The sequence below is a fragment of the Theobroma cacao genome, chromosome 8, assembly GCF_053813885.1.
Source record: "Theobroma cacao isolate CCN51 chromosome 8, ASM5381388v1, whole genome shotgun sequence".
Lineage (NCBI taxonomy): Eukaryota > Viridiplantae > Streptophyta > Magnoliopsida > Malvales > Malvaceae > Theobroma > Theobroma cacao.
Genome location: NC_142646.1, coordinates 6952972 through 6978182, shown reverse-complemented (window position 1 = coordinate 6978182; position 25211 = coordinate 6952972). Strand labels below are relative to the sequence as shown.

General features: G+C 35.3%; 2 protein-coding genes and 1 pseudogene across 8 annotated transcripts; 2 read left to right on the top strand and 1 right to left on the bottom strand.

Moving 5' to 3' along the window:
- The first annotated feature begins 1663 nt into the window (after positions 1 to 1663).
- On the top strand, positions 1664 to 3258 carry LOC18592409 (amino-acid permease BAT1 homolog; annotated as a pseudogene). The gene is made up of 4 exons (XR_016027934.1): positions 1664 to 1882; positions 2020 to 2324; positions 2396 to 2578; positions 2730 to 3258. The product of XR_016027934.1 is annotated as an amino-acid permease BAT1 homolog (transcript).
- Positions 3259 to 3396: 138 nt separating this feature from the next.
- Positions 3397 to 22535, bottom strand: SECA2 (Preprotein translocase SecA family protein). 6 transcript variants are annotated; one of them, XM_018125769.2, is made up of 37 exons: positions 20969 to 22535; positions 20102 to 20157; positions 19680 to 19952; positions 19346 to 19582; positions 18788 to 18907; positions 18422 to 18550; positions 16378 to 16512; positions 16229 to 16298; positions 16074 to 16138; positions 15799 to 15919; positions 15344 to 15435; positions 15091 to 15156; positions 14879 to 14943; positions 14713 to 14800; positions 14435 to 14500; positions 14180 to 14295; positions 13695 to 13785; positions 12979 to 13062; positions 12780 to 12872; positions 12581 to 12676; positions 12389 to 12474; positions 12179 to 12257; positions 11921 to 12034; positions 11585 to 11680; positions 11452 to 11515; positions 11040 to 11329; positions 9830 to 9885; positions 8209 to 8326; positions 8041 to 8121; positions 7562 to 7641; positions 6550 to 6604; positions 6404 to 6473; positions 6090 to 6279; positions 5863 to 5986; positions 5467 to 5541; positions 5204 to 5391; positions 3397 to 4059 (listed from the first exon to the last, which is right to left on the bottom strand). In XM_018125769.2, the coding sequence occupies exons 1-36, from the start codon at positions 22515 to 22517 to the stop codon at positions 5227 to 5229; spliced, it is 5355 nt and encodes a 1784-aa protein (XP_017981258.2). In that variant the 5' UTR covers positions 22518 to 22535; the 3' UTR covers positions 3397 to 4059; positions 5204 to 5226. The 6 variants fall into 6 exon arrangements, 5 of the variants coding, with proteins under 5 accessions (XP_017981258.2, XP_007019197.3, XP_017981257.2 ...); XR_001929051.2 differs by lacking the exons at positions 18422 to 18550; positions 18788 to 18907; positions 19346 to 19582; ... (1 more) ...; positions 20102 to 20157; positions 20969 to 22535 and adding an exon at positions 16626 to 16984 and having other exon boundaries at positions 3397 to 3845; positions 3937 to 4059; XM_007019135.3 differs by lacking the exons at positions 18422 to 18550; positions 18788 to 18907; positions 19346 to 19582; ... (1 more) ...; positions 20102 to 20157; positions 20969 to 22535 and adding an exon at positions 16626 to 16984 and having other exon boundaries at positions 3397 to 4086.
- LOC18592405 (keratinocyte-associated-like protein) lies at positions 22358 to 24975 on the top strand. The gene is made up of 6 exons (XM_018125771.2): positions 22358 to 22498; positions 22719 to 22766; positions 23020 to 23178; positions 23420 to 23471; positions 24032 to 24098; positions 24635 to 24975. The coding sequence occupies exons 3-6, from the start codon at positions 23023 to 23025 to the stop codon at positions 24723 to 24725; spliced, it is 366 nt and encodes a 121-aa protein (XP_017981260.2). The 5' UTR covers positions 22358 to 22498; positions 22719 to 22766; positions 23020 to 23022; the 3' UTR covers positions 24726 to 24975.
- The last annotated feature ends 236 nt before the right edge of the window (positions 24976 to 25211 follow it).

Sequence of the window (25211 nt, the reverse complement as noted above, 5' to 3'; positions counted from 1 at the left end):
ATTTAAATTTAATTTGTTTAAATTAAATTATCTATCCATTGTATTTAAATTTAATTTATTTAAATTTAAATAAGGATTATTTATTTTTTTAAAATTTAATTTGTTTAAATTTAAAATATCTTATCTCTATATCTCTAATACATCTATAAATAATGAATAGACGTACTGGTTTCAAGACATAGCAAAAAGAGTGAACGTGAGTTCTTCTGTAAGTCAGAAAAATCGAAAAGCTCTTTTCTCTCTTTTTTCTTCTTCTCTTTTTCTTCATTCTTGAGGCACCATAAAAGGTCAAAGGGTTTTGGAACGTGTAATTCCTTACGGAGGACTCTAGTAGCCACTCCATAACAACGAGAGTGAAAAAATTATTGTGTACACGAAAGAGGATTTGTAAGGCAAGCTTCTTCGATCAGAAAAGGGTGGTATATTTTGTTGAAAAGGTAAGCCCACATCCCAACACTTGATTTGTTGGAATTGCAATGGCTGGCATCTGCTCCTCTTTCCCTGTAATAATACAACTCATTTCTCATCTTTCTTATATATCATTTGTTCTTCTTTTCTAGAAAAAAAAAATAGCAGCAAATATATAGAGTCACTAGTACCTGTAATACAAACTGGTATAGCCCGACACATATTACCCAGTCCTTGACTGTTATTGTTCCAGTTTCTATGCTTCTAAAATGATGGACTTCACAAGATAATACTGACTCTTTTAGTACATTGATCTTTCTCAAACCTTAGACCTTCCAATTATCCATTGATCAAAGGGACAGAGTAAAATCATATAAATCATATTAGTATATACATACTAGGATTTGAATGTAAAATAGGGACAAGCTATTGGCTAGGCCAGACTCAATAGAACAGTAAAGTCATATAAGTCTCACAGTGAATATAAGTTAGTATTACGAAATTCTCACCCAACAAATGAAACTTTACCCGAATTTTTTGGACATGATATGAATGAATAAAAACTATTCTCTAACTTTTATCTTGCCGTTCAAAGTTCAAACAGTTTAAATTTTTAAGTTGAATGATATTCTTAACAAATTTTGTCATTAAATTATTAAAAAAATGAAATGTACATCCAAATAATAAATTAAAACTTACATTTTATGTACTCGTTGTGTCTCTAATTGTTTATCTTGACGTTCATGCATATTAAGACAAAAAAACTTTGACTTTTAAGTATTTTATATTATAAATTCAAATTTTTTTTATAAAATTGATGTTCATGCTTTAATATAAAAAGTAAAAAAAATTAAAAATCAATTTAAAGTATAGAAAAAATAAAAATATAAAGTATTTAAAAATGAAAAAAGATTTTATTTTAAAATATCTAAAAAATATATATAAACCAAGAAAATGATTGCAAAATACTTCGTACTTTCGAACCCTGTGAATTAGTTTAGACGGCTATATTTTAACAGGATGTTCCTGGCAACTGGCACGTGATCAAATGACATGCTAGAAAATCTAACAGACCACTGGTTCGTTGTACTTCTGGGCTGCCCATTTGGCTGGACCTAGATGGGGGCCATTTGCATCATAGTGCGGCGTTTGGCTCGAGACTGTTGGTGTCATTTCTGGACTTGGCGCCCAGGTAACAATAGGCTGCATCAATAACAAGAGCTTCCAATTCCAAAGATGGAGTTGTTTCTGATTCATCGATTCATTTTTATTGAACATTAGGCCTATTCAGGGTCACAGGCATTGCAAATTATCCTTCTTTTATCCACTGGAACCAGCAAAGGTGGAGGATACTTTGCTTCTCGAACTGTTTTCTTGTGTATGTATATATGCCTCACCATCATATGGGCAGTTCTCAACACCTTCGCTTTACGGGTCATCGAATTTCCTTGACAGTATCTCAGTTTGGTGGCAGGTTTGCAGTTTGTTCCCTGCGTCAGAATTACCATTACATTGTAAAAACAATGCACAAAGTCTATAAAATTTTTTCAGTCTAATTGCATGCACAAAGGCATTTCAGTTCATTAAATTAAATTCTAGCAGTAAATGCAGGTGATTGGCGGCTTGGTTGTGATCATAATGCTTCCTCTAGTGGCACCACCAACACAACCAGCTTCTTATGTATTTACTCACTTTGAAACATCCCCTGACTCAACTGGAATAAGCAGCAAACCTTATGCAGTCATTCTGTCCGTACTCCTCAGCAACTACTGTCTCTATGGCTACGACACAGCAGCTCATTTGACTGAAGAAACCAAAGGGCTGATAGGACTGGTCCAATTGCCATACTCTCTAGCATTGGAATCATATCAATATTTGGATGGGCTTATAATTTAGCTCTTACATTCAGCATTAGGGTATATGGTTTACAGAGTTAGTTTTAGTTTGGAATTTTCAGTAGACATCCAAAGTGTAATTTCTATTGCAGGACCCCAACCATTTGTATGATGTGAATAATGAGACAGCTGGAGCTCTTGTACCAGCACAAATCATCTATGATGCATACCATGGGAGGTTTCAGAATCCTGCTGGGCCACTAGTTTTTCTCTGCATTATTTGGGGATCTTTCTTCTTTTGTGGACTTTCAGTCACTACAAGTGCAGCCAGAGCAGTAAGCAAAACTAAATCACATATCTCTGTAGCTACAACCTTCACGAACACAACACCACAAAAATTCTACCTGTCTCATTTTTTCAGTTTTCTCATTTCTATGGTAATCAGCCAAACATCCAACCACAGATAGTGACTTTGGCTTCTTCTAGGTCTATGCCTTATCAAGGGATGGGGGGATCCCATTCTCACATATTTGGAGCAAAGTTCACCCAAAGCATAAGGTTCCAACAAATGCGGTGTGGCTCTGTGCGGCAATCAGCATCATTCTTGGCCTACCCATCTTGAAACTGGATGTTGTGTTCACTGCTATTATATCTATTAGTACAATCGAATGGGTTGGGAGCTACGCTGTGCCAATCTTGGCGAGGCTGGTGATGGATGAGAAGAATTTCAGGCCAGGACCATTCCACTTGGGTAGATCTAGAAGGCCAGTCTGCTTAGTAGCCTTCTTGGGGATATGCTACACCTGTTCAGCCTTTCTACTGCCAACTCTTTATCCTATCCGATGGACAACCTTCAACTATGCGCCCGTTGCTCTGGGTATAGTTTTGGCAATGGTAATGCTTTGGTGGATTCTGGACGCAAGAAAATGGTTTAAGGGACCTGTAAGAAACATTGACACGCTGATGCAGAATGGGGGAAGATAATGCACTCTGATACATTGATTGAGAGTAGTTTGAACAAGTTATCATAGTTGTACGGACTGCTTAGCTGGTCAGCTATATTAACACATAGAATGCCCCAGTGAAAACAGAATATAGGTCATTCAATTAAACTTAAATATGTTCTTGAATAATATAAAAAAAAAAACTTAAATATGTGAACTTATTCAGTCTACACAAAAAATTTCATATTCACTTTCGCCGTAGTACATGATAAAAATTCCATGATCTCAATACATATATACATGCAAGGATGATTGAGAAATGTTGATGGCAATGTACAACAGGCATGTTCTTCATTGGTGATAAAATTTATGGTACAACCAAAGTCTTTGTAGAGCATTGCCTTTGGCATACTGCAAAAATGCAGATCACTTCAAAAGCAGTGTGAAACTTGTTGGCCAAAAACATAGTGAGGTTATGTATCTCTGAGTGATACAACGACCAATGTGCTGGGACATTCTAATTCATTGGCGCAGCTGCAGTTGCATCTTCCCAAAAACTGGAAACCTTGTTCCTTTGAACTTTAACTGAAAGAGCATACACAATCCAAGTTCTAAATAAACCTTGTGGCTAGACATTATCCTGACTCCGTTGGTCACCCTGCCACCCAAAGAAGAGTATTTCTTCTCAAAGCTGACAGGAGCACTTTCATTAATAAGTGACTAAAAATGGAATAAGAACTACAGAATACCCCAGTCAGAATGGTCCTATGTTATCTCCTTCTGTATACCATTGATGAGATTTTGTTGCACTGTAGAGCACTGAAGACACTGGCACTACAACTTCATCCAATCCAAATGCACTAGATACATCCCTAGAGGGTGAACATAATCAATATCAACTGTCAACAAAAAAGGAAAAAGGTCTTATGGCATATGCTACAACATGAAATTTTACACATATCGATGAGGGAAAAATGATTGACTAAAAGAAAATTTTAAATAAATTAATTAACAAAAAAAGAAAACCATAAGAATAAAAGAAACAAGACTGTCTAGTTGAGATACTAACTGCATGTTTGGTTGCGGGAATGAAATATCAATTCCCTTTATTCCTAATCCTTCTTTAACACTTTGGTTGGTTGGAAGAAATGACCATTCCTTAGAATGGCCATTTGGGGAGATGGTGGAATAGCCAATAACAAGGCCACTGGTATTGACTATTCCAGAATAGAGTAAAAAAATTAGTAGACAAAAATACCTTTCATTAATATTAAGAATTACCATACTATATAAAATGCAATTTATTCATTTTTTACAATTTCATTTTCTCATATCCTTCCCTCACTAAATTAAAATAAATTTAAAATTAAATAAAACAATTAAAATGAATTTAAAATAAACAAGTTTAAGTTTTAATTATAAATTATAAAAAGAATATTTTAAACTTAAAAATTAAATTAAAATTTTAACTATAAATTTTTTATATTTTAATATTTCAAAAATAAAGAATAAAATAAAATAATAAATTAATGTTTTAATTATAAATTATTAATATTTTAAATGAAATATAAATTATTAATATTTTGTAAATTAAAATAAATAATCATAGTAACATTTAAATAACAATTTATTAATATTTTTAATAAATTTTTTAAAATAATAAATATTTTAATTTAAAAAATTGAATATTATAATACATGATATTTTTGTTATTTATCATTTATTCCTTAGTTATTCTTGAAACTATTCCTGCCAATCAAACATTAGAATAATTCATAATAACAATTCTTGTCCTATTCCATTCTTATGAACAAAACTTTAAAACAAGTATTCATCTCTTATTTCCACGGAATGATTATTCCGTTCCCACTCTATTCCTTCCTGCGAACCAAACACATCCTCAAAGATACAAGTCAATGATATTAAGTGGCAAACCTTCACGTAATCATACAACCAAAACAGTTCCAAAGCATGCCCATCTAGAAATTAGTAGACAAACATAAAGCAGAAACAAACCTTAGCTTGATCAACATCTGATTTTATGATAAAAATAGCTCTTGTGACTCCATAGGGGATGACCAATAATGCAAGAGTGATTCTACAGTTAACCTTCGCGTTGCACTGAGCATTGAGATAAAAAATCGACACCCATCAATTTTATATTCTTCAAGAGGATTTCTGTGCCCAAAACTTCTTACATTTACCTGTCAAAGAATGCCATAAGAGTGCATCCACATTTGAAGCTGAAGAGAATAAAACAACATATTTAGATTAAGTACCGCAGAACTCAGCCTGTTCATGTTTACAAGATGATCCCTCCAGAAACAATCCAGAGTCTTGACAAGAACTGCTCTCTGAATTCCAATAATAAGAAGATTAGCAGCAAAAAAGGAGGAAATAAACAAGATCTTGGTTGACATGTAAGCGGCAGTACGAGGTAGGCCGAAAAGAATAGATAATTAAGAAAAGTTGATATGTGTGCTCTCAAGCACACATACTTCCACTTTAACTAAAGCAAAACATGTGCTACAATTACAAACATATTAAATAGAGTTTGGAAGGTGAGAGGAGTTAGGTAAAAGGAACACCACGCCAAGGTCAACAGTAATTGTCACAGAATCAAGCCATGGAAACACAACTCGAGTTATTATAAACATGCAAAGGAAGCACCTGACCTCAATTTCTTTTATGTAAGCATCATCATAACCAGATTCTTCTACGATGTTCAAATATGAAGCAATCAAAATATCCCCAAGGTATTTGCGGAGAATATTAGTTGTTGGCCGGTACCTCCCATTCCTAGAGTAGAAATATCAAAGGCTACTATTTAATATCAATATAGTCTAGAACTAAACTAAACAGAAAGAAGTTTAATGCTTAGTTAAATTTATTAATATTTTACTTTGTTGAATCATCAGAGCAAATAGCAAGCCAGCGCTTCAATGAAGAAATTTTTCTGCGGATTCCTCTAAAGCAATCTGGAGGCTTAGGCAAGTTTGGAAGGTGAAGATTGTCAATATCTACAGAATTTGATTCATGTAGCTGTTTAAGAGATTGGAGTAAATCTTCCTCTGTAATTGATGCAAATGAGTCTGCAGAAATTCCATGCAATAAGGAATTATGCTGATGTGGTAGGATGTAATTCCAGACCAATAAGTGATAAAATATGCCAAAAAGGTATCAAAGAACTAAGTTGGTGCTTAGAGATAAGCTCACCGTCCAGTAGCTTCCCTGCAATAGCAATGAACTCTTTCAAAAGCTTAGCCAAACTCCAGTATCTTGGATGCTACAGAATGGATTACCACGATTAGTCTTAAAAGAAGAGCAGGAGTAGACAGCATCTCAGGATGGAAACTCACTACCTGCAGTGGATCAGCATTTCCAAAGACAATTTCATCTACCACTACTTGCATGTACCTATTGAGCAAATTTTCTCTTTTAATGTTAAAACTAAAATTTTAAAACAGTTGATAAAAACTACGCATTGTAAAGCTGAGGTCTACCAGGCAACATACTAATAGTTGCCAGCATGATTTATATATGCATTAATAACATTTTACTGAACATAATGATATCAAAGACACCTGTGTATAAAAAGAAATCTAGCACGATACAAGAAAAATAATTGATAAAATCTGTCAAGCAAGAAAAGGTAGAAAGAGATACCAAGACAGCTATCACATATTCTCTACATTCTATAAAAGTATAAATGATGTTTGTGGCCATATGCCATAAATTTTCTTTTTGGTATGCATTGCTTAACTTGCATTACAGCTCCTATTTGCCAAAAATAACCCAGTTACATTGCGAGGGCACCCTTACCAAAGGAACTTGAATGACAGGGGAAAGAAGGGAGCTAACCACACAATCAGACCAGGAATGTTGATCTGCTCTGCTCTGCTCTGTTCTTTTTCTTTTTTCATTTTTTATCAGATTTAGATGTAAAATATCACACCGAACAACTTAACCTTCTATATATATTTCGTTATCCTAGTCAGAATTGAGTAAACACACACAAAAAATAAATGCACAATGAAAACTATAATTTGAAGGAGAAGTTGCCTGAATTTCACATGGCAATTTCTGATAAAGGCTCTTTTCATCATCCAAAATAACCTGGTTTCCAAAAATTGCATCTCCGATATAGTTCAGACTACAAGAAGCATAATGGCATGATTGGCTTGCTTTCATATTGTTCCCATCCTCTATGACTTGCTATGACATGTTTAGAGTGTCAAACTTTGCGCTAAAAAATGAAAAAAGGGGCACTCGTGTGCACTGGACCATGCATGTTGGTGGACTGCAACTGAACTTGGGAAATCTACTATGCCGGGTCACACCAATACAGTTGCTAAGTATTAGAATGATACTCACTGAAAAATATGTTGAGAACAACTTTCATTATCACCCGTCAAAATCAATTGCCTGAGGTCATAGACATGCTTTCTTTGAACCTGATAAAAGCAAACCAAAGAATTTAATTAGGTGATAATTGATGGTTGGTCCCCTATTTAAATTGGAAATTCAAGGATTCATTTCAGATTAAAAGTTACAATTTTTCTTGGTTGATAAATTGAAGAATTCAAATGGAAATCAATCACCAATAAGTCTGCTAAATGAAAGGTATTAGTTAATAGAAAATAATGAATAAAAAGTTGCAGTAACATCATTTTAAAGGATTTTGTAGATAATGTGCCTTCTTCAATTAAAATTGCAAAGCAACCTACTAGATGGTCCTTTAAAAACTTCCAACATATAAATGAAGGCTTAGTCAAACTCCTATCAAGAGCAAGACCACATCAATAACTTAGGCAAGACGTCCAAAGATGGCTTTGTTGTTTCCAAGTACATACCTCTAAAACTTCATCGAACTCAACCAGGCTCTTTCTTATGTTAAAGAAGTACTTCTCTGCATTGATTTGAAGCGCCAAAAGCTATAAATATAAAGCCCTTGAAGTCAGTAATAAGAAGATGATGTTTACAAGGCTTAAAGCTCTCAAACAGAATACATGAATGCATACCTGCTTTACAATTGCATCACCTTCAATAGGTATATCTTCATCATTTGTAATTTTTGAAATAAGCTTCACAGCCCACTCAGTATCAAAATTAAACTTTTGAAACATCTCATCTTGCAAGCTGTTACATCGATAAATAATCTATGAATATTCTAAACAATGTTAACTATACCTTAAATGGGAAAAAGAAAAGGATAAGGATACATATATAGAGACGATTTTAGTTATTAAACTATTGAGAAGAAACTGGATATTCCAGTGGTGTCATGACTGGGGTTTCCTCTAAAGAAATTCACATTATGAAAAAGCTAAGAGGAGTGCACAATCATCAGATTCCCCATGAGTGCTGAAGTTTCTTTCGACATGACATTTTTGATAAATAGCAGACGAAGTTGATGGTAAATAGTTTTGGATAAGACAGTGGCTACTATATGAGAAGCCAACTACCCCAAGAATTCATTCAGATTTACAATCACATTCTCTTTATCTATCTCTCTGTTTCATCAAGTGATTACCTCATTTTCAGATACATGCTGCAAAGATTGTATGTTAATAGTTATTACTTACCCCAACGACAACCCCTAGACCCTATTCTCCTTGGGTGCAACGACAAACATTTGATAAAAAAGATTTCTTCCTACTATGTGCCGTTGGCAGTTGACTACATGAAATAGATTACACCATTGTAAGCTCTTTATGACCATCTCCTGAATTGATCAGTGAAAATAAGGTCCTCTATTACAGCCTCTATTCTCCAAATGATGCCTTCTTTGGTCTCCACCTCCCCTTTTTGGCATAGGCATCCTCCACTGAGTCACACCTTTTACAGAAGCATTTTCAGGTATTTAAATCACATGTCCAATCACCTTTAGTGCTTTTCCCACATTTTTCCCTCAATTGGTGCAACACAACTCCAACCTGTTTTTAGATGCACCAATTTTTTATCTTATCTTTCCACCCTCTCCCCCTCTACCTTGGGAACCAACCACAACAAGTAAAATAAATAACTCTCTTCAACCTAATTTATACAGAAATCTCAGACTGAGCTTCAGGCTGCATTAATTTTGTTGGGCCACCTAATTGACCATCTCCACCTTTATAATTACAACAATCTGCTTTTATTTAAAACCAAAAGAAAGGCTCAAAAAAAATTATTATTGGGATAAGAGACATAGATAGACAGTTCGCAGTCCACAGACCAATTTCACTGAAAGAGGATTTTATACTATCCAACATTAATTACCTTAAAAGATCAGTTAAAAGAAGCCCTAAAATAGTGAGTCAAGGCTTTGTGGAAAACTATGGTAGCTCATAACATGTAGCAGAGATTAAACTAGTCCCCTAGAGCAATACCTGTAGAGAAAATCTATTCCTACATTGAATATATTTTTTTCCTATTTTATACCACCTTACCCCATATCTAAATGGAAACGACTTGGATGGGCCTGATAATGGCATGATGGACAAGAAAAATCATTCAACCAACCCCTAGTAACTTGTGCAGCCCTGCTAAATTGAGTGGAAATGGGCAACACCAGTCTCGTTAAGCTTTTCTTTTTAAGTTTTTTTCCACAAAAGCCATTTAAGTCTTAACAACATAAAGAAATAATTATTGGCACACTACCTCACCATAAACCGTGTGGATCCAGGATCCCCTTGCCTTCCTGCTCTACCACGAAGCTGTGAAAGACCATTGCCATTGTTAATTTAAAATTAGAGTCATGTTTAAACTGCAATAAATAGCAAAGAAATAAAAGATACATAATCCGTTCTCTCTACCCCCAAAATATGTAAAAACAAAAAAAAAAAAAAAGTTCTTCCTTAAATGAACAAGGTTAACATTAATGCTTTTTGTATAATATTCTATCAGGATGTATTCTGATGTTAGAAGTGCAAGCATTCAAGAGTAACATGAATTGATTATCAAATGATTGAAGTAGTATGTCATCTAATAGTCAGGCCATGATTATCACATATCAAAATTCCAATAAGAACACAATGCATTCGAAAGTTAGGTCATCCAAATTCAAAGAATATTATTTGTCCACTGACAATGAGTATAAAATAAATTTGGGCCTAATGAAATCTCATACTATAAGATTTATGACTTCCAAAATATACATGCACATTTATAAGTGTACGAGGATAGTGCATATCTTGTATTTTACATGCTACAAATGTGAACAAAAACATTGCTTCTAATGAAACTTAGAGCCTTGTCTTGCATATACAGTTAGATCTAAATTTCTATCTTCTTAGATTCTAACTGTTTGGAAAATGGTGACATTTGGACTATGTAGAGTAAATGTGATGCATGGGAAACAAAAGTTAGTCAATTCAGAATATTTGGAATTTAGATCAAATATTATAACAATGGAACTGTATATAGATGGTTTTATTCCTTAATAAATGCCTGGAGTACGACCAACTGAACTATGAATTGACTGAATAAGCAGAAAAGGGAAAACCAATAATAAGGGATTGACTGCCACAAAGCAGTTCATTCAATCTAGAAAAGTATCTATCCAGAAAACAAGTGCATCTTCATCAAGTAATACATACAATGAGACAATAACATATGCGATGGAAATGACCAATAGAAAACAACCTATTGATCGTTAGCTTTAAATGCAGGAGTTGACATATAATAAATCAAACAGCTAAATTGGATACTTGGCATTTCATTGTGGAAGTTTGAGATTATTTCTCTTGCTTTAAATAGCAAAAATCATAGCAATTTTTTTAAAGCAAGACAGATACTTCAGAAATGCTAACTAACTCATGGTTTAGATGTAGCATAAATGATCATATCATTACTGCATTTAATTAGTCACCTGATTATCTATTCTACGGGATTCATGCAAAGATGTGCCGATCACATGAAGCCCCCCAAGCCTTTTCACTTCAAACCCTTCTTTGGTGCAGTGTACTTCACAATCTTTGAGAACAGACAAATAAGTAATTGCTATAGAAGGGCCAAGAGGGTACATCTCAGACTGTTCATCAATAAGCTTCCTCAGCTCTTTCAAAGGCATTGACTGGCTCATTTCCACAGACTCTGAAATGATAGATTTTGCCTCCTGATATGTCCAGCTCTTTCCCTCACTTTTGCCAACATATTTTGCTGTTTAATTCACATTAAAAAGAAGAGTGGAATCAGAATAATTAAATATACATACCTATATCAATAAAATGAAGGTATAATAGGGAAAGCAAGCCTAACTAGAAGCTTTAAGAGTCACAAACCCATTAAGGCAGCCTTAGCTAACAAAGCCATTGATGATGGTCCAACCTTTATCTTTGACAACACCTATACCAAAATATTAATAAGAATCATGAATTTATTTCTAGCCAACTATCAGTGACAAGGAACAATTACCTTTTTTGAAATTCCCATGTCATCGGCTTCAAGATTAGGAGCTTCTCTTGTCAGAAATGAAAGCAAGCTGTCCTCTATAATTTCTCTTGCAAGCATCTTGATAAGGCATAACAAGTGGTGAATGTCACTTCATTTTTATCATATATATTTTGAGAAAAGAAAAAGAACTCCAGAAGAAGGAAGTAACACATTAAAAAGTTAAGAGAAATGCATACAAATGCATACAAATGCATTTCATCAAAATTGCTATAAAATGATCCTGTATCATTCTAGTACCTTTTCCCAGATTACTAGGGGCGCTAAACATAAAATGAATCATCCAACAGGTAGACTTACTTTTGGATTACCCCCAAGAATAATGTCAGTTCCTCTGCCAGCCATATTGGTAGAAATAGTTATAGCATACTTTCTGCCTGCTTGGGCAATAATTTCCGCTTCCCTTGCTGCATACTGATGGAATAAAAGGGAAAAAAACATACTGGTAAAAGAAGCTTGCATAAAGATAAAATGATTGGTGCCAAGCAAGAACTATAGCCCATAGAGTCAACTGTATGTCCAACTGCAAGGTATCAGTGAATTAAAATCTTAACAAACCTTGGGTCTCGCATTCAGGACATTGTGAGGGATATTTCTCTCCTTCAGCAGATCGGACAGATACTCAGAGTTCTCAACACTGCATCAAGTAGATGATAGATCATATCTAAGGACCTTCTTGCCTTTTAACACTCTTAACAGATGAAAATAGACCAATTCTATTAAAAAGAGAAAAGGGTAAATCACATTGAGAGCTGCTGGAGAATTTACCTAGTGGTCCCAACTAAAACTGGACGGCCCTGCCTAAACATGTATTCCACTTCTTGACTAACATACTCCCATTTCCCTCGAGCAGTCTTAGGAGAATAAAAAAACCAAAATCAATCAAGAAAACAGTAACAAAATCATCATAAAAAATAGAAACATTATTAAGAAAAATGCTACAAGTATTAAATGCCCTACAGCAAAAGCTTGTATGGGTAAATCTTTACGAATATTTGGAAGATTAGTGGGCACTTCAATAACGGGCATCTGGAACATTTTCAAGAACTCCCTCTCCTACAGACAAGAAGATTGCAATTTTTCACTTAAATTGCATTAGAAATTAGCAAAGAATTAATAATTAGAAATGGCCAAATATGGTGCACAAATCCATCCATACTTCAGTTTTTGCAGTCCCAGTCATCCCTGAAAGCTTTGGATAGAGCTTAAATAGTGATTGGTAGGTGATTTGAGCCACAACAACTGAATCAGCCTAACAAGTATAGAAAAGTAACAACTTTGAATTAGACGAATAAGATTTATATTTGATATAGGTCAAGACAAAGTTAAAAGCACACTTTGCAGACATCATTATCTACCTGAATCTTCAGACCTTCTTTTGCTTCTACAGCCTGGTGAATCCCTTCAGACCATCTCCGTTTCTCCTCAACTCTGCCTGTCAGCTGCAGGGTTTCATAAATGTTTCATTGCCATCAAAAAACAAAAGTTATATACTTAAACTTGAAAATTAAATGAAACACCAACAGCAACAAAATCCTTATCTTTTCCCAAGCTTTAGTCATCAATCTAAAAGACATGATAATGTTCTACCTCAACAAGGTTTAATGAAATCAAGATGTCTTTACGACATAAAGAAATCATCAACTTGGCACCTAGTAATGTTTGTTATATATTAATAGACATTGGAGTTTACAATTTAAGATTTTGGTAACCATCTGCCATGATTAAAGCTAAGTAATTAAGTAATTGAATTGGGCTATTGATAAAGAGCTCAATTTTAAAAATCAGAAATCCCATTCTACTGGTAATGGCACCCCTGCAGTTCTAACTCTTACAGCCATTGTTTAGTGCAATGGTCATCATGTTTGGGCTGACAAACGTAAAATGGTTTGTCTTTCACCTGCCAGCTTGAGCTACCACAGGCTAGCTAGACAGTTTGCAGGAAACTCCTTTCCAGTAATTACATACGATCATGGTAGAGTAATGGATAAGCAAAATATTACATAAATGAAATAAACGAAAGGACTGGGACTGCAACAAAGACACTGAAACATCAAAAATACTACATAAACACCTCATTGATAATGAGAGCTTTCCCATTTCTGACAATGTATTGGACATCTCGCCGATAAAATTCTTTAGCTTTCAAAGCATTCATCACAAATCTGCAACAATATAAAATTTAACCACCAAGTAAAACATAGAGGAAAAAAGCATAACATGAGACGTATATCGTGTTGTGCAATGGATCTTATTCAACCACCAGCAACACAGTAGCTGAGTACTTGGTTACAAATTCAGCCCAGAAAAGTTTTAATATACAATGAATGAAAGAAAGAAATCATTTTGCATTTGGTCAAACATTTTCTTTTGGGGCCTTTTAAAAGCATCATGTCTTAGTGAAGACTTGAAATAAAACTGTGAGAAGAAGCCAACAGAGAAACAGATATTTGGAACAAAAAGTGTAAAGGACATATTGTTTATACCCTCAATAATATCCATCAGCTATAACAAGGAAATTAAAGAAAGACAACAAAGGGAAAAAGGGAAACTATTCACCTTGCCCAGGGATCATTTTCATCCCACAGATCATTCGTTTCAAGAGCCAACTCAGCAAGTGCAATTCCTTCTTCAGTCAACTCCACTGAATTATCTTTAAGCTCAACATTATAATGCTGTTACCAAAATTTATTAAAGAGAAACTACTTTAATTATTACCTTTGTGTAAAATAACTGTACAAGCTTACAATGCCACCTGCATAGCAACAAAGTATTATGGTTTAACAAAACATGAAGACAAACGACTGAACTCACCAGACCCCTCGTTAGCAGCTCAGCCACTTTAGCAGCAACCGGATAACGTGCAGCATCTTTACTAGCCTGGAACACAACAGAGAAGAGGCAAGGGGCAATTACAAGCTATTTCTACAACTTTGAGACTTTGTCTCAATGTTTCAGAACTTTTCACAGGCAATCTGTTAAACATTTTCTAAAAATAGCTCCCAACCAATTTTGTGATTCTAAAAATGTAGTAGTATGCACAGAACCCCAAAAAACAGTTAATCAAGGAAGAAAGGCTAATTTTATATTACCTCACCACTTATTAACAAGGGATTTCTTCCTTCATCAATGAGAACAGAATCAACTTCATCAACAATTGCAAAATGAAATGGTTTTGGCCTGTTTTTGCACAGTTTATCGCTAGTAGTCCAATAAAAGAAATCAAAGACCAAATTGAAATAGTGCTCTGACACATACCATCTCATCACAAGTTGATCACTATTTCCAGCAAGATTATCCCGAAGATAATCAAAGCCTAGTTCCTAACAACATTCAAAAACAATGGTATGAGAAACAAGACATATAGAAGGGCAGGGGAAAGAGAAGGAGGAGGGGGGGAGGGGGGGGGAGAGAGAAAATGCATATGTAGTAGTCAACATTCAATTACACCACTCTAAATGAACACTTACTGAGTTGTTGGTGTATGTTATATCACATTGGTAGTTGATTCTCCTCTCTTCAGCTGTCATCCCCTTCTATATATGCAATCAAAAATGGGGAAGACTATTATAATTTGGAGTATATAAGTATGTCAATGGTTATAGAGATCTGTTTCTCTTGCATAAATAAAATAAAATGTCTGGTGGTTGACCCAAGTACATATCTGCAAGAATATATTATTATGACACTTTCTAGAACATTGCAACTCTCAGTAACAAATACCTGAATAAGCCCAACCGAAAGACCTAAGAAGCGATGAACTCGACCCATCCACTCAGCATCACGTTGAGCAAGGTAATCATTCACAGTTACAACTGTTAATGGCAAAAGCAACAATGTCAAATTTAAGAGAAAATTATGCATTACCATTTGGTCAACAAGAGCTTATGAAAGAGTAACATGCCATAACCAGATTATCTCTGCAATAAAAGGGAATTCAAAGGACTGCTGAGAATCTAGTTAGAGGTAAAATCAGATCAACAATGCTGTCCCTTATGCTAAACATTTTATAATCCTTATATCTCAAAACTTTTATCTTAAAACGAATATCTGATATTCATATGCAAATGTTTGAACAAGTATCTCATTTCAAATTTATTTCAACATCACAGAAACCATAAAGAATAACATCTTTATAATAAACTTTTCCCAAAAAAAAGCCAGGATACAAAGCCTACCATGGACACCATCACCAGTCAGTGCATTAAGATATGCAGCTAATGTGGAAACCAATGTTTTTCCCTCCCCTGTTTTCATCTCAGCAATGGACCCATCATGAAGTACCGCTCCACCAATAATCTACCATTAAAAACTTATACAATATTACCTAACTTCAAACGAATAACAAATATACTTGTATACAGTTACATAATCATAGGTACATGATCACACAGTATCTATGCAAGCATTAAGTCACACATGCTTTTGTCTCTAAGCATAAAAAGATCAAGACCTGCACATCAAAATGGCGCATGCCAAGCTTCCTTCTTGCAGCTTCCCGAACAACAGCAAATGCCTCTGTAAAACCAACAATAAAAGGAGCATTAATTGTCATACAAATTTCCATAAATTCCTCCCTCTTGAACAGAAGCATTAATAAAAACTAACCAGCTTGAATATCGGAAAGATTATCCCCTTGACTCAACCTTTTCTTAAACTCAGAAGTTTTAGCAGTCAGCTACAAGAACAAGTACGACCCATTATTCCAATGACCCAAACAAAAATGCGAGTAATTGATTGTAAACAAGCTGACCAACCTGCTCATCAGATAGCCTCTGAATCTCTGGCTCGAGTGCATTAACAGAGTCGACAAGACGATAATAATCTCGAACAACCCAGTAGTTTAAGCTAATAAAATCACCCAAAGTCTTCTTAAAACGACCCACGTCCTCCTGAAACAAAACAAGAGGGCGTCAAAATTGAACAGCAACTCCACGCAAACAAAAAATCAAACAGTTGGTCAGCAATTGAGAATAGTAAAAAAAGAAATGACACAAAATGGGACCTTGAGAGATGCAGCTATAGGCGTTTGTATATTAATATGTTGTCGTCGAAGGCTGAAGAAAGAAGGAGAAGAGGAAGGGAAGAGGAAAGAGGAGGTGGGTTTTGTACAAAAGAGAGTTTCACGTTGAGGGAGGGGCTTTGGGGTGAGGAAAGAAGCGTTGAGAAGAGAAGGCAAAGTGGCCATTTGGGTAGCTGTTGTTGCCGTTGGCTTATCCTATGAGCTATGAAATCATTTGGCTGGAGTTTTCTTCTTGCATTTTAAGCTTTGAGAGCAGCTTTCCTTCTTTGGGAGCCAAGCGATGGAAAAAGAAAAAGAGCTATAAATACGTTGCTTTTAGGATTTCCATGTTCCCCGCCAAAAAATTCTTTTGTCTGTTTACTTACAGCAGTACCATACCATTTGTTTCCTTTCATATCTTGTTTTCTTAATCTAATGTAAATATTTGTCAAAAAAAAAATTCTAGCCTAACTTAAAACAATTTGTCCATTACCTAATGTGTTTGATTTGATTTGATACAGTTTTAATTTAAAAATAATTTATTGTGGCTAAATTTTATTTCAAATATCCAATCGTTTTATCTTCTATGAATGAATTAGGATTAATTTGATCATTAATATAAAATATCAAAATCAAATAAAAAAGTCATTTATCTCGAATATTTTCCATAATTGACAAGATAAACAAAATATATCAATTTGCTAGAACAATTTCTCTTATTTTATTACTTTTTATTCTTATGTTGTTATGCATTTACTTGCCAAATAAGGAACCTTTATTTGTTTTATTAAATTAAAATCCTGTTTATTTTTACATATTTAACTTACCAATTCCCTTTAAGTTACCTTCAATTAATTGAAAATAACATAATTATATTGATATGTTTTTAAAAGAGAAAGATAGTGCAACATGAAGTAACTTTGAGCCAATGCAAATTTCATTTCACTAAATTCATTTTCTTTCTCAATGACAATATTATTCATTGAATTTTAGGCCATAAAAGAAATAATAATAATAATAATCGTAAAAGAAATAATAATAATTTTAGGTCAAAAGAACATTTAACATTCTTGAATTCTCTCTGTTTTTTTCTAATAAACTAGGAAGTCTTTTATTTCCTTAATATAAATATTTACATTGTATTTCACACATTGCAACGCAAAGCCTTCCTTCCCCAACATAACAATCGGAAAAAAAGTGGTCAATCTATGTATTTGCCAATTTTAGTTATCCTGGCTTATGATATAACAACTTGAGCACTACAGGTTCTACAATCCACAAATTGGTCCATTGACACCAACAGATATACATGTGTTGAGAGTGAATAGCCACAGGTTCCCGTATGCATGTATTGGTGTATTTTTCTGTACAAAAGTTCATCGTAGAAACCTCTCAGTCCTGAAAATCAAGGTTTGCTAAGTGCTTAACCCAGATTATAGAGCAGAGAACAAAAGCAGTCCCAATGAGACTTTGATCACTTCCCATAATAGTATACCTGCATAATCAGATCAATGTTAACTGATCCAGCAATTCATCCATTGTTGGAAGGAAAAGAAACAAAAGACAGTAATCAGACACATAAAACCAGCAAATTTCCTTTTCATTGTTGGTTTACACACGTGTGCGTGGATTAAAGCCTACTAACGGAAAACAGGGAGGTATCTCAAGCTAAAAAATCATACTTAAAAACAACAAAGTGGTTATTTGTGTAAAATACACATTGGACTGTCATCTCCCAATCCCAACCAATGCTACAGAAGGAGCAATTCTCATGAAAATATACAAAAAGATGTACATACCTTGACAGTCCTATCACCAAAACCTACAAAAAGCTTCCCTTCCCAGAAAGATAAAGCTGTTATGACAGAATCACAAGGAATTGATCCAATAGGTCTAAGGTCCACCTGAAAATCATCTCCTGCTAATTCCTGCAACTCAATTACATTGATGATACTGTAAATCTAAACATAAATAAAAAAGAATCTGCACCAATCAATTCAACAAATTTAAAATAAAACATGAAGTAAAAACAAACTTAGATGTAAATGTAATAATAGAATAAAGTTTACATAGGTTAATATCCCCATCAAAGCTGCCTAATTCAGAGGCACACAAGGATCAATTAGTGAAGTCTAAACCAATACAATAACAGGCTGTGTTCAAACCTGTGCCTTGATGGTCCTGTCCCAACTTCCTGTAAAAAGCCACTTCCCCTCCAAGCTAATAGTAAAAATGGCACCATTGTGTATTTGTATAGATTTCCTAAATACATCATCCCTCCAGATCTGAAAAGAAGCAGAAAGGATGGAAACAGACTCAAGAAAATAGAAGGAAAAGGAAAGAGGGGGGTGGGGATGGGGAGAACAGCAATATGCATTTGGCCTTTTCACATGGAGAGGAGAAGCTAATAGCAACACCCTATTGCAACTTTGCAAGTTTATATATTCCACCCTCGAGTTTCTTATAAGATAAATGTTTCCTTTCGTTTCACAATTTATAATACATTTGATAACAAAACATTTCAAATAAGACTTTTAGCATTCATGCAAGGTAGTTTCAGGATGTGGATATCGGCATCATTCTATCAACTATCATTAGGTATAATGCTATTCAATGACAAGCCATGAATGCAATGTGACATCAATTCACTTCCATGAAAAATGTAAATGCACATAAGAATACAAATCAAGACCAATTCAAGAGCAGTTTGAAGAACAAAGAACCTTAACAGATCCATTTTCATAAGCAGCAACAAGCGTATTCATGTCAGCTGCAAGAGACAAGACAGTGGTCACAGATCCCAATGTGTCTTCCCCTAAAACTGTCAAAAGACTGTGATCACTTAGACTCCATAATCGAACAGTTCCATCCCAACTCCCACTGTAAAGAACTCCATTACTCACTGCTAGCGTGGAAACTACAGATTTATGGCCACTCATAGAGCATGAAAAGGTGCCATCCTGGAATAAACAGCAAACCAAGGTTCTGCATGATCATCTAACATTTCACAAGGTGAAGACATAAGCAGTGCAGATCACTGTAAATTAAAGAAGATACCCGCAATGACCATTCTTTAATCAATTTATCTCCACTTCCAGTATATAAATATCCAATCTCTGAAACTGCCAAAGCATGAATTCCACTGTAACGCCAATCCTTTTCTTCATACCATTTTTTCAATGGCTCTTGTGCAAAAGGGATACTAATGCTCCATACAAATATACCACCACCACTATCACCACTAATGCATAATGGCTGTTCTTCATCCACACAGACAACAGCCATGACCTTATGCTCATGGCCTCTAAATGTATGCAAATGAGAGTAGTCCTGTAAAAAGATGCAGGAAGGAACTGATTCAAAAGGAGCCAATAATCCAAATTAAATTACTCACAGAAAAATTACAAGTAAAGAGTAATGTTGAATTTTAATCATACAAGTAGAGCCACTTGAATAAATGACGAATTAAGAGAGTATACCTGCAGAGACCATACTTTGACTGATTTATCAAAGGAGGAGCTGAACAGATAACCACCTACAACAGAAGGAAAAAAAAAATCAGAATACAGCTCCTAAATTACCTAAGACTCAAAACGTCATTTTAAACTGTCTGTGTGAAGAAGATCTGAAAAACCATCAACATTGAAAAGAGAAATAAACAGGGTAAACAACATCGTTTAACCAAATACCATTCAACTTCAGGTTCAAAGAGTTCTTCCAAGGATCATGGTGCATCCATGAGAAGAAGGGGCAATGAGAGGAACATCGTATTCAAGCACTTGTGCAAAGGAAGAAATTATGCTTTTTGATGTAGCAAATCCACAACACCCACCCCCACCCCCAACCCCGAGGGGCCCCAACACACTCGCCCACCCCATAAACAAAAGATCCTTGTGATGCAAGTAATTAGTAACTGTGCTTACATTTTCCTTAGCAACTATGCAACAGCGAATGCGAAGTTAAAAATTTTGAATGCACATGAATTTAAAGGCCTTAGACTTGTAAAGTTCATAAATACAGAAGCCATACCACAGTATCAACTACTAAGAAGCCGTTGCATCATTTGGCTAGGAGAGATTCCTTTAATTCCATTGATAGCACGGAAATTTCCTATTTTTTACCATTACTCAGAATTGAAACGATTTCTAGGAACCACTTAGGCTCTGATTCTTGAAAATTAAGAAAGATGGCACAAATAACAAAGATACATTGAACTCTAAGTTTCAGCAATATGTTGCAATTTCTTACCATAAACTCAACAAACATCTATAATAAATTGTCAGGTAGCATTAAAAAGTACCAAACTGAAGCACATATGTCAAAGACAGAGACAAAAGAAGTTACACCTGCAACAGCTAATCCTGTAACACAATCAAGATGGCCTTGCAAATCTTTAGATTTAATGCTTCCCTCTGTGAGACCAATAACCATATTTGCTGCACCATTTGTTTCCATTCCTTGTGACACATCTTTTTCCTGTATTTCAATTCTTTCCCTGGACAACAGAAACAATTTTCCAACAACTAAGCATCGACCTCTATTCTCATCATAACTTGCTCCATCCAATTTGACCATTTTATCAAACTGAGGTTTAATAACCAGCTCCCTAATATATTTCCACACATCTGTCACAAGTGAACGATTTTTTGGATTAAACTCCAAACATTTACAAAGAATCTGTTGCAATGACACATATTCTGAACCAAATTTAGTTCCCAACAAAGAGCTCACTTTCTCCATCACACTCATGTAAGCACTTGAACAATCCAATTCATTATTTTCACTTCCTTTCACAATAATATGACACATGTAATCAACCAACTCATCACTAAAAACTTCCCCAACGAGAATCCTAAGCAAAATACAACCTAACAGCCAGACATCCGAGCTATACCTTATTGAATATCTTGAGCTACCACGCTCTACCACAATACCCTCTTTCTCCGACAGCTCAAGCAACACCTCAGGGCTAACAAACACATCCCTTTTAAACAAATCTGTTATCAACAAAACAATTTCTCCATCACCAATCTTTTTCCCACTAGAACCCACCTTTGCAACAACTTCAAGAACTTCCCTTCCAATCAATAACACCTCACTCAAATTAAGACATACGTGCCCAAAATCATCAAACTGAAAGCAAGAAAAACCTAAACAACCAGCAATTAACCCTTCTTTATGTAAAGCAATAACTGCCTCACATATTTCCATGCCTATCATTGCAAAATTAAAAAACCCATCCTTTTCAAAACCACACAAGTTTTTATCCAAAAAGTTCCCATATTCTTGCTTCTCACTCACTATATACAAAATCCCATCTCCAGGATCACCCCATAAACCCAAAACCCTACAAATTCTACTACTTTGTTTATTAAAAGCACTTAAAACTAAACCCAACTCCTCTCTTTCCCCCTCCTTCATTCCACTCAAACAATCCATAACTCTAACAAAATAGCCAGCCGTAAACCCAGAACCACCCTCACCCCCAGTTGAAAAAGACCCAACGGCCAAAAGACTTACTTTTTGTCTCTCAACAGCGTCACTAGGGAGAATGTAGATTTTCCAATTGGAGTAAAACTCGTCTGACCAAGAGCGAGGGAGGAAAGGGACACGGGAGTCATGTGGGGATTTGTTGACGTGTTTTCGGGTACTTCCAGACCCGGGGATGAGTCTGAGGAGTTCGATGTTCTTGGGAAGAGTCGAGGGGCCCTCTGGAGGGTACTTGACGAGCACAGTACACGCGGGGCAGCGGATTGCTCCCGGGAGCTTCTGGGGGAGGTTTACAAGGCAGGTTTCGCACACCGTGTGGCCACACGCGAGCACCCGCGGGATCGCACACACGCCGTCGTACGGTTGCAAGCACACCGGACACTCCGGTAACTCCTGCGACTCCATCACCAGGCCGAGAAAGTAGAAAAGTTTCGTCCTTTTTAAACGTTGCGTTTCAAACGCACCGTTTCATTTTGACCAAGCCATTCTTTTGACATTTTTACCCCTGAAATTTTCCGTTAATACCATAATTACACTTCTTTTCACTAGTTGCTTTTAGCTTGCATTCTTACTTCCCTCTTTTCGTCTTTCTCTGAAATTTTGAAGGTTCGGCAGAGCAACGGAGAGCGATCGGGCGTAGCTAGGGTTTAAAAGGTACGGCCTTGAAATTTTGAAATTTCCTTTGATATATATAGTTAGCACTTCTTCGATTTTTTTTTTATTTTGATCTGTTTGTGAAGCTGATTTCCAATTTTATTTAATGAGATCCGAACTGTGACATAGTTAAAATTATGATTCATCGAGGGTTTATCTAAATTCCACATTTCAATTTTTTATGTTTTCAGATTGTTAGTTACATTTCCTGAGAGTGTTTCTGAAGGTTTTTTTTTTTTAATGCAACGAGTAGGCCATGGCAGGATCAGGGAGTTCGATGCTGTATTCGTTTCTTCTATTTACTGTCATTCTCTCGCTCCAAGAGATGTATAGAGGGAAGTTAGCGTCGTCGGAGCTGTTTACAATCCTTGGAGGATTCATCAGCTCCCTCTTGTTTCTTGTATCACTAACGGTGAGTCCTGAAGGCCCTGAAATCGACTCCTTTTCTTATTAATTTTCACACCCTGAAATGCAGCCCGCTGTTTTATGTTCTGATTTATGGTTTCAGTTTGATTGTATGATGTACTTGTCAATGACGTAGACCCCAACTAATTACGAGCTGACCTATGAAAACCGAATAGCATTCTATTGTGTGACTTATTTAACTTGATTTACTGTGATAATTTGTATTTGCTTGCCTTTTGTTCTTTCAGTTCATTGGGAATTTCCAGGAAACATGTGGGATGAGGACTGGATGGGGTGCTGGTGAGTTTACAGAGGCTTTTTCTTTTCTTCTTAATTATTTATGATGAGATATTATTTAAAAGTCTGAGAAAATGAACCTTTAACCTTTTTATAGTGTTTTGCTCATTTCACTTTCCTTGTTGAAAATGTAGCATCCATACCTTGCTGCTCAATCTGATGCACATATCAAAGATGTGTGTGTGTATAAGCCACCATGATTAAGATTGTGCACATGAAGCTGTGCATTCACGTTTCATGAGATTCACTACTGAAAATTTAAACTGTAGAAAGAAGCTCAGGAGGCAATAATTTTTGTAAGAAAATATTTTCTTGTGCTGTTAACAGCTATTGAAGTTCATGAAAACCTTGACATCAAATTTTTTTTATGGGAAGAAACCACTATTTATTTTCTATTAATCAGGTTTAGTCTTTCATGGAAAATGGAATTTAAGGATCCATCTTAATAACTAGCACTTGTCTTTCCTCTAGCATATTTTTTAATGCACTACGTTCTCTGCTACAAGTATTTGTTGTTTTATAAAGAACTTAACTTGAATTGCACATTGTTTTCTTTTTGGCAGTCATATTAGCAGAAGTAGTTGCACTGATTGCTGCTAGCACTGTTCACCGAGTTTGTATCACAACATGGTAATGTTAAGATGTGACTTATTATCTTTTATTGCAAGCTCCTACCATGTTCTGAGAAATTCCTTTTAATCCATTAGCAGCATGGTTTGGTAAGTTTAGATTATGTTGAAGGAAGAAAATGTTTAAGCAAGTCCACATATAATTAAGAAGCAATCCAGTGTCAGATAGAAACTGGTAGTTATTGTTGAATATGTCTTTTTCATTGTAGAGCTGGGGTGATGGATTTGAACCTTCGACTTCCTTATGGAGACAAATTGTAGGCTTATAGCTACACTAACACAAACACAAAAAATGAGGAAAAAGATTATTCCTAATAAGTTTGTTCTATGCTGTGGAACGAGGGCCAATTTAAGCATAAAAACCTAAAACTGCTTGAGTTGGAAATAATTACAGCTTGCTTGGTATGAAGATTTCAGTTTGTGAAAAGAAGTTTTACAAATAATATGGATCAATTAGTACAACTAACGGCAAATCAGCATTGTGTTTCACAAATTTATTTACTAATGACTGTTTTCATATTCTTGTGTTCAATGCAGTTTCTTGTTCTCAGCTGGATTACTTTATGAGATCAACAAGATTTCAGGAGTGACGCTTTCTAAAAGTGAATCAAAAACAAAGAGGCACTGAGTTGAAGCATCATATCTTTTCACCATAGAATAATATTTCATTAGAATGTTATTTTTTTGTGCTATAAGGACTAGATGCAATCAATAGTCATCAGTGATTGAATGTAGAAATTTTCTTATGGACATAATTGCTTGTCACTTCTTATTGTCTTCAAGGACTTCTACAGGGTGATGGGACGTAGATCTTCTCCCCATCCCCTTTCTCACCCTTTATTGCCTTTGAATGAAGAATTTTGAGAATCATTAGTGTTTCTTTGTCTATTTTGCTTTGGTGCCATTTGTGCTAGACTGCTAGCTAAAGTAGTCTTGCTGGAGTACTCTTATAATGAAGCTAATGAAAACAAAGTATCGGTCATTTCCAGTTTGTATCAAGCAAATGGGTGTGCATGTTCATGCTGGCATGGGCAATGTGACGTTAGGTTGAAGAACTCAAGGCTCTGAAGTGTAAATCGGTAATCAGGTGCTACCTTCAAGATTCTAAATAAGG